Here is a 12,230-nt window from a genome sequence, read left to right on the forward strand (position 1 = left end):
CCAGACCTCTCACATTTCGCTCTAGGATTCGGAAGTGGGAAGATGTGACAGTGGACGAAATGTACGTGGTTTTGGCACTAATTATGTTGACTGGCATTGATCAGAGGCCTACATTGAGGTCTTATTACTCAAAGAACCGCCTGCTGTTCACTCCGTTTTTTGCAGAGACCTTACCTCTGGAAAGACTTGAGGTCATAATGAGATTTCTGCATTTTTCGGACAACAGCAAGCAAAATGAGTACCAAGGCCCTTCCAAACTTTTCAAAATTTATCCCGTCATTCAGCACCTGAGTAGAAAATTTCAGATTCTCTATCTTCCAGGTCACAACATTGCCATAGATGAATCCTTGACCCTATGGAAAGGTCGTCTGTCTTTCAAGCAGTACTTGCCACTCAAGGCTGCGAAATTTGGTATCAAAACGTTTGAACTCTGCGAGTCTAGTTCTGGTTATGTTTGGTCCTTTCTTGTCTATACTGGACAAGGAATGGAACTAACAAATCAGTATGTGACTGCAGAGACAAACAAAACTACAGCAATTGTAATAACACTGTTAGAAAATCTTCTGGGTCGCGGACACACAGTGTGGATGGATAATTTTTATAACTCCCCTGATTTGGCTCGTTTCTTGAAGTCTAAAAATACAGACTGTGTTGGAACCTTACGTCCCAACAGGAAAAATGTCCCTCCCTTAGTGAAAGATAAGAAATTGAAAAAAGGTGAACACTGTGCTCAACACTCAGGAGACGTGGCAGTTCTTGCGTGGCAAGACAAAAAAAGGGTGACCATGATATCCACATACCATAAAAACGATATGCGTGTGGTTGTTAATCGTGCAAACAAGACAGAAATAAAGCCTGTGGTTGTTTGCGATTACAACAAAAACATGCTCGGGGTGGATCTGAAAGACCAGATGCTACAACCGTACCTGCTTGAACGAAAGAAGGGTACCAAGTGGTACCTAAAATTGTTCAGGCGGTTACTCAATGTAGCAATCCACAACAGTATGGTAATCTATCGGTCCCACACAAACAAACAAAACCTGGACACTCTACAGTTCAGACTTTCCCTAGTTCAAGGTCTCGTGGAAAAGCACAGTTCTGGGGTACGTCGTCCTGTACACGGCCGTCCGTCAGTTCTTCCGCCGCCTAAACGACTCACGGAAAGACATTTCCTTGAGCGAATTCCCCCCACGGGGAAGAAGGCAAGACCGCACAGAAGGTGTGTGGTTTGCGGAAAAAAGGGCCAGAGAAAAGATACGCAGTATTGGTGTGGAGAATGCGAGGCAGCGTTGTGTTTAGAAGAATGCTTCAAGGCGTATCATACACTACTACACTTCTAAACCAGCTGCTTCCATCGCCGAGATACAGGGCGCTCACATTATAAGGTAAGATTATAAAACCACATTTTAAGATTATTTTAGTGAAAGATTCATGTTACTATCTCATTTAATTTAAGAATAATGACAAATAAATCATTTACGAGCAAAATTTAAATGGCCGGCTGAAAATATTACCGCCGGAGAGACACGGCAGCGGAATTTAAATCACCGCGCCAAAGGGTTAATGGGCCATAAACTAGCTGGGGTATAAAGTTGATTACTCACCTCCATTTCATGTGAAAATTAACAATATGTGCACTCCACCATACACTTTCATGGTGTGATGTTTAATTGTATACATATACAACTTTGCCTGAGAGTCAATTTTACACCAAAATTTCTCCATTTTTCTAAAGGAACATAGAACTATTATGGTTAAGACAAGGTTCTGTTTCATGCTGATTCACTGTAATTAAATGTCCATTAAAGAAGCAACTGTGAGTTGCTGCTGATGAACATGGTAAGCTCTCAACCCATTTCTCCCTATACCTACTGGTCCACCTGCGGTAATGAGGTTCTTGATCTCGCGTTTACAGGCCTTAAGAGCATGCATCATGAGATAACAGCGTGCTCTGTACTGCAGCAGCTTCAGTCTGAAAGTGTCTGTTGCAGCATCTCCAGTTACAGGCTGCACAAAAAGAAACAACATGATTGGTACTTCGCATCTACAGTGTGAGTCAAAAGAAAGGTTATCTACTTTTGTGTGAACTTTATACTAAACACTAACCACTGTGTCGAATTTGAGGTTATTATGTAGTGATTATGAAGAGGACTCTTCTGTGTAGTCTGGTGGAAGTTCACTGATCTTTCAGAGGAATATACTGCCTCCATCTTCAGGGTCAAAAAGTAACCCAAGCAACCCTCCAGCAAGAAGCAAGTAAATTCTGCTGCAGGCTTACTCTTCGATCCTGAAGACGGACTGCCAGTGAACTTCTACCAGACTACACGGTGTCACATCGCAGCCAATAGTACTCTTTACTATATAATTGCATATGTAGGCTTATAAATATGGTATAATTTGTGACTATCTTCTTATCATTAATTAATCCTGTAACTAAATGTATTTTGTAGCAAATTTATATTTATTTATTTATTTTCATTTTATTAGTGACACAGCCACTACCTCTGACTACATAGTGTTAAATCATTGGAGAGTGAATAACAGACTGTAAAGGATGTAGATGGAAGCAGTTATGGCCTAACTTAAGGTACTAGCCTGGCATTTGCCTGGAGGGGTTGTTTCAAACAGGACTTCCTTGGAACACAGGTCAGTAGACAGTTCATGGATATTAATGTTATAATACTGCACTAAAGTGTGTTAAAGAGTTATGAAAGGTCAAACACTTCTTGCACTAAATGCAGGTTATATGTATATTAAATTGAAATGGGAAAATAATACTTTGTTACACTGAGCTTCAGCTAGGACCAGAAAAGATATTCACTAAAAACATGGAATTCCACTCAGTACAAGAACATTAAACTGGGGTTTCACAGTTCCCCCCCCCCAAAAAAAATTGGGGCAATACAAAGAAATGGCTTTTATGCACCTTCTTCTCTTTATGCTCCCTTTCAAGAGGTTTAATGTCCTTTTCTGATGAGATGACGGAGTCTGTAGAAACAACGAACTGGTTTTCAATGTAAGCTATCAGTGACAAGGTTTTGTCAGGCTGGTACAAGCAGAGCTGCAGTTCTGTTAGCAGGAGACACACTCGATGGGCCAGACTCTCCTCTGGAACAAGTGACAATCCACTGCTTTATAAAGAAAACCAACTTCCTTACTCTTTCAGCAGCAAGTGCTAAGTCACAGATGGATCCCTACCCAACTCAAAGACTCAGGATGTGATAATGTGCTGCCTGGTCAGAGCTACTGCACACCTCACAGTACTAAGCAATGGTGGAATGAATATTAACAAGGGAAAAACCGAAGAAACTCAAAATAAAAACATACTCCTGTGCCACTTTGTCCACCATAAATCCCACACAATGTCACCTTGGATGGAACCCAAGATGCTGGGGTGAGAAACCCGTGGTCAGATGCCTAAGCTGCAGCACAACCCAAATAATATGCAACTACACAAAACACTGATATATTGGGTTTCTGGACTATATCCATCGTCCTAGTTTTTAAGATAACAAAAACACTACGTTTCGGAAACTGGATCTGTTTCCGTCCTCAGGTGAAGGAAAACACCTATTCAGTTGGGTCCCTTAGAAAGAGCTAGCCTCAAGACCAGTGATTTAGGCTAGCTCTTTCTAANCTCTGCTTAATTAATTGCACAACCCAAATAATATGCAACTACACAAAACGTTAGTCACAAAAGTAAAAGGTAAAGTTGTCCCTATTAAGCACTATGCCATGAAGACATATGAGAGATTGGAGGCATAGCTCCTTTGACATCGGCACTAGATGGAGGTGAGCGGGCAGCATCAGGCCTCGGCTGCTTCACCCCAAGCAAAGTGCCCTCAGTACCCACTGGATATGGGGCTGGGTGTGCCCCAGAGCTTGTCTCGATGCTACAGAGAAGGAAAAAACCTTGCTCCTGCCAGGAATCAAACCCTGGCCATCCAGCCTGTGGCTACACTGAGCAGTCCAAACTCCCAAGAGGTTCATCGTATTCAATATTATATTTCAGCATCCTGTTACACTCACACAATATATATGGACAAATACCGTCTTAAGTGCAACAATTTTATTGTAGTTTTTAGGGCCGAAACATGTAGTGTGGAGGAGGAAAAAGAAGTAAAAACTACAATAAAATTGTTGCACTTAAGACGGTACTTGTCCATATATATTGTTCATCGTATGTTAAAAAAAAGATTAAGTCATATATCAGATCAGCAACAGCTGTTAATTTTTACTTACTTATGGTTTATGTATGGACGCCATCAATAGCTCAGGTTACAGAGCATTGAATGACAGGGTGACTAGTAAATAAAGATTTGGAAAAGGGTCCCAGCATTTTGTCGGAAAGACTGAGGGAAACCATGGAAGCCCTCTGTCAGCCAAGATCTGAGGCTGGGACTTCCCAGATACAAAACACGGGTGCTACTGAACAGAACATGACATTCAGTAAGCGCACAGACAGACTATCCAGCCTATACATTGCTTTAACCTAGAAATACTCAACTCCTTACCCATTGGTTCTATGAAGGAGAAGACCTTCTGCATTATCTTCAGGGCGGTGTTGTACTGCTTGAGGTGGTACAGGAGCACAGCCTGGTTGAAGTAGATAACACAATGCTCAACATCCTCTAACGAATCAAGGTCTTCTATATTTACATGTGCCTGAAACATGCATAGGTTACATAATTATGCTGGACACTTTCCACTGTTTGGGGTGTATTTAATATCCAGCTATGTTTCAGAAACTGGATCAGCTGTGAGACGGAAAAGGATCAAATTAACTTCAGCCATTCTGGGCCATCAGAAGTAGTAGTTATTTAAGACTGTCAAATCACTACAGAAATGAAACCAAAACTTAAACCGCACTGATCCAAATTCTAGTAGTGTAATTTCCTTGGCACCAGGTGTAATACTTCCTTTTTGTGGTTTACTTCGCAATGCTGTCAGTATCAATATGGTGTCAAATGAGCTGGAAGCAAGATACTATCCCAGCATTTCCAGGAAGGCCTGAGGAACACCATGAAAATCATTCCAGTCTGGATAGCTGGTGTTCCAGCTGAGATTCAAACCAGCCATCTCCAGAATGATACTAGAGTGTTATCACAACACAAACACGTTCAGTGACATATACACCACACCGTCATAACCTGGGGTCTCGAATTTGTTTCCACTCATTTCCCCCCTTAGGAAATGACTGTCTTCAGGATTTTCTTTGTGGCATATCCTCTACATTAGAACTAGGCACATGCTTCAGTTGACATTCCAGATCATAAAACAGCTTAGAGAAATTAGCAAAACATTAAAACGGAATTACTATAATGCTGACTTGGGAATTTGTTCCTACGTGTATCACCGTTGGGAGCGACAGTTATGATGCCTTAAGGTAGTGGAAATAGCTTCCTCAAGAGGAAAAGCTCTAGAAATGAGCAGACGGCACCTACACACACGCACAGCCACTGCCAGTGGCATTTTGTCCATTGCCAGTAAAATGGTTAAGTGGTTATGTCTCACAAACCTCAAAAAATCCAAGATCTCAGATGCAGTGATGTAAATATAGAACAAGTTTCCCATTATAAATATTTAGGGTCTATAGTTAATTCAGATAACACAATCTAACAAGAGATTAAAGAGAGATTAGCGATTGGAAATAAACCATATGCTGCACATTTAACACTGCTTAAAAGCAAACTTATTTCTAAAACAGCCAAATTAAGATTATGCCAGATGGTCATTCAACCAACAGCAACATATGCCTGTGAAACCTGGACACTTAAAGAAGCCATTAAACATAGACTTTTAGTCTTTGAAAGGAAAATTCTAAGAAAGATCTTCAGTCCATCAAGAAACCGCGATGGCTCCCGGAGAATTAAAACAAATGAGGAACTAGGTAATCCGATAAAAGGAAGGAACACAGTTAACTTCATCAAAGCCCAAAGAATAAGTTGGCTTGGACACATCTCAAGGATAGAGGCTGGACGAACAGTTAAAAGAATATATGGCTGGCAGCCACATGCCACAAAAATGAGAGGCTGACCTAAGATCTGAAGGATTTAGGGATTTAAAGCTGGATAACTCGCACACAGGACAGAAGTGCTGGAAGGAAACTGTCGAGCCTTATGAAGAAGAAGGTTATGACTCATTCACTGGACATCGTCTGTCATAATATTTAGAAGTTCAGTTCTTTCACAATACATCCCCATTTGCAAGACAGACAAATTAGTTCTGTTCAGGAAAACAATAGCTGTTTTTTATAAAAGTCATATAAAACCCACAAATATATTCTGTGGACAAAATTCAAAGTCTTCTAATGTCAAAGCAGGTGGTACATACAATAACCACCATACTTTAAAGGGTCAACAAACATTGCATTGAAATATGGCTAACCTGACTGCATACAAGGTTCATGTTCTTCCGAAACTGATCTGTCTTCTTTAGGTCGCTCTTGTGGTACTCGACTATCGCCTTGTTGTGTGCCACCTTAGTATCTTGGGGCCGCGATGCTTCCAGCTTTAGCAGATGCTGCAGACATGAGCTGTAGCTGTTCCTGTTGAAGTCTGTCAGCGCTGCCTGTGCCCAGTCCTTCTCCTGATCCGATATCACCGGCCCAGCCGGTGCCTCCGCTTTCGCTTTCTCTACTTCTCCTTCCTTTTCTGCCATTTTCCTAATTTGGTTCAACTGTGAATAACAGTTTAACCACTTTATTTTGTTATTTAATTGTTCATTAATATTACTGTCAGTATCTCGGACTATACAGCGTAAAACGGTAGGTTTATTGGTGAATAATGAATCAGGAAGAATGTGGAGGGAAGTGGGTGTAGCCTAGTTTGAGGTACTGTTTTGTAATTTGCTTGGACAAATTGTGGAAAAGCATAAAAACCTTTGTCAGCGCAGTTGAAGTCCTAGCCGACATTCGAACAGAGCACTTTCTGAATATATGTCAAAAGCATTACTACTGAAGCCAACCTACTTGGTAACCTGACATAAATGAAGGAATAATATTAAAATGGATCTTATTCAAATATATCATGACAACTAAGATAATTAAATTGACTGAAAATAGAGCGAGGAGGTGGATTTTGTGTTGAGGTTCATACATTTTTTGGTTTCACAATAGGAAGTACCTGCAAAAGCCATAATTTTATTCAGCTTGTGCAGATGTATTTATGTCCTTTACCAAAAAATCAGTCAAGCCAATCTGACTAAAGAGCTAAGAGGTGACTTGGAAAGAACTGTCCTTTACTCATACATACAATACACACTTGTCATCATACAGTAATTACTAAAATCATAATGCACTTACAGTTGCTAGTCCAACATAAAGCATTCTCTATCACTCAATCACTAGACAGAAATACGATATTCTGCTTTACCATCAAGTTTACGTAATAACTCTCGTCATTATTTAACTTACTACAGCATTCTTGATTTATGTTTACACACAGACAATAAATGTTCATGATTGGCATAGACACAGTCCTATAGCTCAGTCTCTGTGCATATGGAAATTTAAGACCATGGACGACACACTTCAGTTCTTAAATACATACAGAAAGTCCAAGATCACAACATAAATATGTCTCTCCTGTGTACCACAAGTATGACAGATATGTAAACAAGGTTATGCTGATCAATAGAAAAGCATTAACAACCATTTAACATTATAAAGTTTCAAAAAGGAGAAACAATACATCTGTACTTCATACACTTACATGTCGTCACAATTGTAATTTATATTATTTACACATACTATGCAATTTTTATTGTGTGTAATATTCGGCGTACTATTTACCCTCTCAATCGGTCAATCGGTACCCGCATCCACAACTTCAAACGACGTTTAGCTGCCATTGCTGCCAACAGAATTACACATCGCGTTCAGCTGAATTCGAAATATCCTACTCTTGACCCTCGTTCTATTCTGGGCTTTCATGTTTAACATGCTGATTTAAATGTTGTTGAGATTTGTTTCCCTATCTATCAGCATTCATCTTTCCTTAACAGATTTACAATTCGGCCACTTTTTCACGGTTACCCTGCAGTCAACGTAATTACTAAAACGCTTTCCAGACGTCAAGTTGCCATGAGAACGATTGGTGCAATCTATGAAATGCAGATGAACGCTAAAAAACAACTGACGAACAATCGATTACTGTACACAAATATCGACAGCGCCGGTCACGGTAGCCGTGCGCATCGGACCGGAGCCGCTATTTCCTTGAAACAGCTTCTCAATTATCCCCACGGGGCTGAGTGGACCCCGTTCCAGACCCACTACTTCTCATACAATCTGGTAGTGCCGGGAATCGAACCCGGACCTCTGGATCTGTAGCCAGAAACTCTGACCACTAGACCACAGAGGTGGTCCCCCGAAACATTATTATTATTATTATTATTATTATTATTATTATTATTATTATTATTATTATTATTATTATTATTCAGAGGTCTTCACAAAGCGTAAATATGTCAAGATCTCGAGGTCGAGTTTCTTTCATTTTACAGTGTTTGCTCCCGTGTACTAAGTATAGAATGAAATGGCCGCGCCATGACTCAAGCGGTTAGTCGCTGGCTTCCCGCCGCGGCGGCCCGGGTTCGATCCCGGTTCTCGTCAAGTGGGATCTATGGTGGACAAAGTGGCTCTGGGGCGGGTTTTCTCCGAGTACTTCGGTTTCCCCTGCCAATCTTCATTCCACCAAATTCTCCATCATAATCACCCGGAGCAGGCTACAATAGGCCAATCAGTGGCCGCCGTGCCGAGTGCACCCAGTTGGACTCCAACCCTCCCACCAAGCGAATTTTAAAAAAGTATAGAAAGAAAGTGGGGTCGGGGGGAAGAAGAGTGAGAAAGAAAGGGTTTGCAATATGCGCTCCCCTCCAAGCGTCCAGCCTTGGTGGCCGCTTGGTTCGTCAGTGCCGTTGGGACACCACGTTTAAGCGAATGCCAAAATTTCGAAGGAACATGCTGCCTCCATCTTCAGATTCGAAGATTTTGAGTAAATATTGGTCTCCGATGGAGCAGGCGGTACTGGATGTCACTTCCAGTAGTGCCACTTCTTCCTTCTTTTTTTTCTTGGCACTACAGCCCCAGGGGGCCTAGGCCTACCTCCATGAACTTCTCCGTTCACAGTGCTCCTTCTACGAAGTCAAATTTCCTTTTCATGTGATAAAATATGTTCAGTAGAAATTCTTTTCAGAACGGAACGCAATTATAAGGTATTTTATTTACTAGTTTTTGACTTCGCTTGATTAATATTTGATAAATCTGGTGTCACTATGTAAATGCTGAGTGACCTTAGTACGAAAGTTTTATTTATCTGTATGTGTAACAAGACCACGACCTGTTAATATGACATAAAGATATCTGCAAGCTGAAAAACATGTCCATATTATGTATATTCTTTACACAAAAAATAAGATAAGTATAGGTATTCCTGTAACTGAATCCGAGACCCGCGTGAAGTTATTTGTCGCGTGACACACAAAACACGTGACAATATGTATATCTGATTCCATATAAACCCTTCTAAACTGATGCCGGAAGCAGCGTCATCAGCAGCGACTTGAAGCACAGAGCAAATGATGCTCGAGATGGTTCAAATTCGTATAGCAATTGACGTGACCAGAGCGGTTTGAACGGCTGTTGTACTGCGGTGTGGAAAGCAAATGGAAAAACTGCCACATTATCACTTTTCCTGGATAGTCTCTTTCCAAAACAGAGATACCATGTATGCCTCTGGAGACAAAACAAACCGGAGGGGCGGATAGAAGTGCCCAGAAGACAGAAGAAGATGTTGTATGACCTTGGGGACAGAAGAGGGTATTTTAATTGAAGGAGAAAGCTTGAGATCACATTAAGTGGAGGAACTGTTTTGGAAGAGACTGTGGACCTGTCGTCTGACAGATTACTGATGAATGAATGAATTCCTGTAACAGGCCGTGGAGGCTATAGGGTTGTGTAACGTCGAGGCTCCCAAATTTCCTAGACAATAGGCTCACAGTTGGCGGTGAGGTCAGCATTACGCGCCGGCCGCCCAATATCCCCCGCAGAAGGATTCCTGATACTCATTCCTGTTCGAGGTTGAGTTTAACCCGGGGGTCATAGTACGGCTGGAAGGACTGCGTCGTATATATAACCAATGACCTAATCGCTTGTAGCATAGTGCCCGGGTTATCTGTGTACTTTTATAAAAGTTCATCACATGGTGTCGGAAGTCAGGGCTAGAGATGCAGACACCGACGTCCAAAGTAATTTGCCTTTATACAGTATGCCCCAAAACAGGCATTACTGAATCACGCTCATCTCGAACGCACATGTGCGTTTGTCGACGGGGCATAGCTCAGCCGCACGTCTTCCCAGTAGTGAAAAGGAAGTTGTGTTGTGCAGTTGTTGCTGGAAATGGGTCTCTCGACGGAGGAAAAAGTATTCATATTTGAGTATTATTTCCGCTCATATGTAAGTGGTCGCCAGACAACTCGCTTCCTTGGTTTTGAGCGGCCAGATGTTACCGTCCAGAAACCGCTACACAGTACACGTGTGACGCTATGGTGTGCCGTCTCAGCACACGGTACATTAGGCCCCTATGTCATTGAGGATGAGGATGTACTGTTGTGTACACAACACACAGCACATAGGAAACATCTAACCATAAGCCATACAACCTCAAGCTGACATCTCCCATCTTCGGGATGAATTAACAAGGAGGAGCTTAGCATTTTACATCAAATGTTTTAAATGTTTTAAATATTTTAACATTAGCGTTTTAACTTAAAAACAGTTTCGGATGGAAAGTGAGAATTGATAGTGTACTCAACTATCCTAGCAAGTGTTGTGCTTTTACACGTCAACATATTGTAGCAGCGTCCACACAACAAACATAACTGTGAGCATCATAAACAACAACAGTGTTTTCATAATTGTAGTAAGTGCCTCTGATGATGGTTGTGTCAGACCGAAACATGTAAGGCAGAAGTGATAAAGAATTGACCTACAAATTGTTACACTCGACGGACTTTTTATTAACTTTGAGATAAGTTCAGGGTTGCAGTAGTTTCGTCACGGTCCTCAAGCCTCATAAGGAACGGTATACACTGAAGAGCGTCATACGCCTAGGGGACTACGATGGATCTCGTAACTCTACTGCTCAGCATATCGCTGTTATTCGGAATTGTGCTAATTCTTTTCTCAGGGTATTCAGAAAGCGCTCGCCTGATCAATAAACTACCAGGCCCTCCGACGCTACCCTTAATTGGGAACCTTTATCTCGTTCTGTTTAAGAAGCTACAAGGTGAGTAATTAAAAACTCTTTGTCGGGATATGTGTAGTGTATGGACGGGGCACACCAAGGAAACTGGCAACCGCCACGTAACCGAAACTTCGGAGAATTGTTATTAGGCTGAGTTTAACAAGTGGAACTGAATGGAGATGCGCAAGCTGAGGAAACGGCAACGCAACTCGCGGAAGAATAATAAACTGAACTCCCAGGCAACTGAGCAAGCCAGTCTTCTCACAGTTGCGTTTCCGGGTAGTTTCCTATGTCAGCTGTTCTCAAGTATTTCTGTGAGTCACTTGCTTCTCAAGTTCATGAAGCTGCTACTTTTGTTTTTGTGCAGTTAATCGAGCAGAAGCCTGGTACTCACTTACTTACTCACGGAGCTGAACCCTTCTGGAGGAGCCGCCAATTCTGCAGCTACTCAAGAATTTCTCAGCGTTTTATGGAACCCGAAGGTTCATTACTGTGTTCACAAGAGCCCACCACTGGTCCCTATCCTGAGCCAGATCAATCCAATCGATATCATCCCATTCTATCTAAGATCCATTTTAATATTGTTCACCCACCTACGCCTTGGCCTTCCTGGTGGTCTCTTTCCTTCTGGCTTTCCCACCAATATCCTATATGCACTCCTCACCCATTCGTGCTACATGCCCTGCCCACCTCATCCTGAGACCACTTATGATAATGTTTGGCTGTGTATTAGTTCAAAGGAATATTGTAAAATGGAGTGTGCGGTTCGAATGTGGAAATAGGCTTAATACGTTTGGTGAAAACTGAAAAATGTCTGTTAGTATTTATTTTCTATTTGAAGGCCAAATCACCCAACCATCTACTACTAGAGCTAGTCAATCTGTGACTGAGAGAAATGTACCTATGTTCTTTAACGGTGAACTAAATATGATATCTTGCCCGCGCCATAGCTCAAGCGGTTAGCCGCTGGCTTCCCCCCCCCCC

The 12,230-nt window shown here is 41.7% G+C and overlaps 2 protein-coding genes across 5 annotated transcripts in view; one reads left to right on the top strand and one right to left on the bottom strand.

Moving 5' to 3' along the window:
- The window catches only part of LOC111873337 (CCR4-NOT transcription complex subunit 10-B), a 17,974-nt gene extending 9,865 nt beyond the window's left edge, over positions 1 to 8,109 (bottom strand). The window contains exons 1-5 of one of the 3 annotated variants that reach the window (XM_023867999.2): positions 7,793 to 8,109; positions 6,388 to 6,678; positions 4,515 to 4,665; positions 2,927 to 3,108; positions 1,873 to 2,007 (exon numbers count right to left, since the gene is read on the bottom strand). In XM_023867999.2, coding sequence (XP_023723767.1) covers positions 1,873 to 2,007; positions 2,927 to 3,108; positions 4,515 to 4,665; positions 6,388 to 6,660 — 741 coding nt within the window. In that variant the 5' untranslated portion in view covers positions 6,661 to 6,678; positions 7,793 to 8,109. The other 2 variants (XM_023867992.2, XM_023867984.1) reach the window with 2 other exon arrangements.
- Positions 8,110 to 11,064: 2,955 nt separating this feature from the next.
- The window catches only part of LOC111873185 (cytochrome P450 4C1), a 19,578-nt gene continuing 18,412 nt past the window's right edge, over positions 11,065 to 12,230 (top strand). Inside the window, exon 1 of one of the 2 annotated variants that reach the window (XM_023867701.2) lies at positions 11,065 to 11,288. In XM_023867701.2, coding sequence (XP_023723469.1) covers positions 11,123 to 11,288 — 166 coding nt within the window. In that variant the 5' untranslated portion in view covers positions 11,065 to 11,122. The remainder of the gene's footprint in view (positions 11,289 to 12,230) is intronic. The other variant, XM_023867693.2, reaches the window with a different exon arrangement.

Source organism: Cryptotermes secundus, unplaced genomic scaffold (genome assembly GCF_002891405.2).
Source record: "Cryptotermes secundus unplaced genomic scaffold, Csec_1.0 scaffold1269, whole genome shotgun sequence".
Lineage (NCBI taxonomy): Eukaryota > Metazoa > Arthropoda > Insecta > Blattodea > Kalotermitidae > Cryptotermes > Cryptotermes secundus.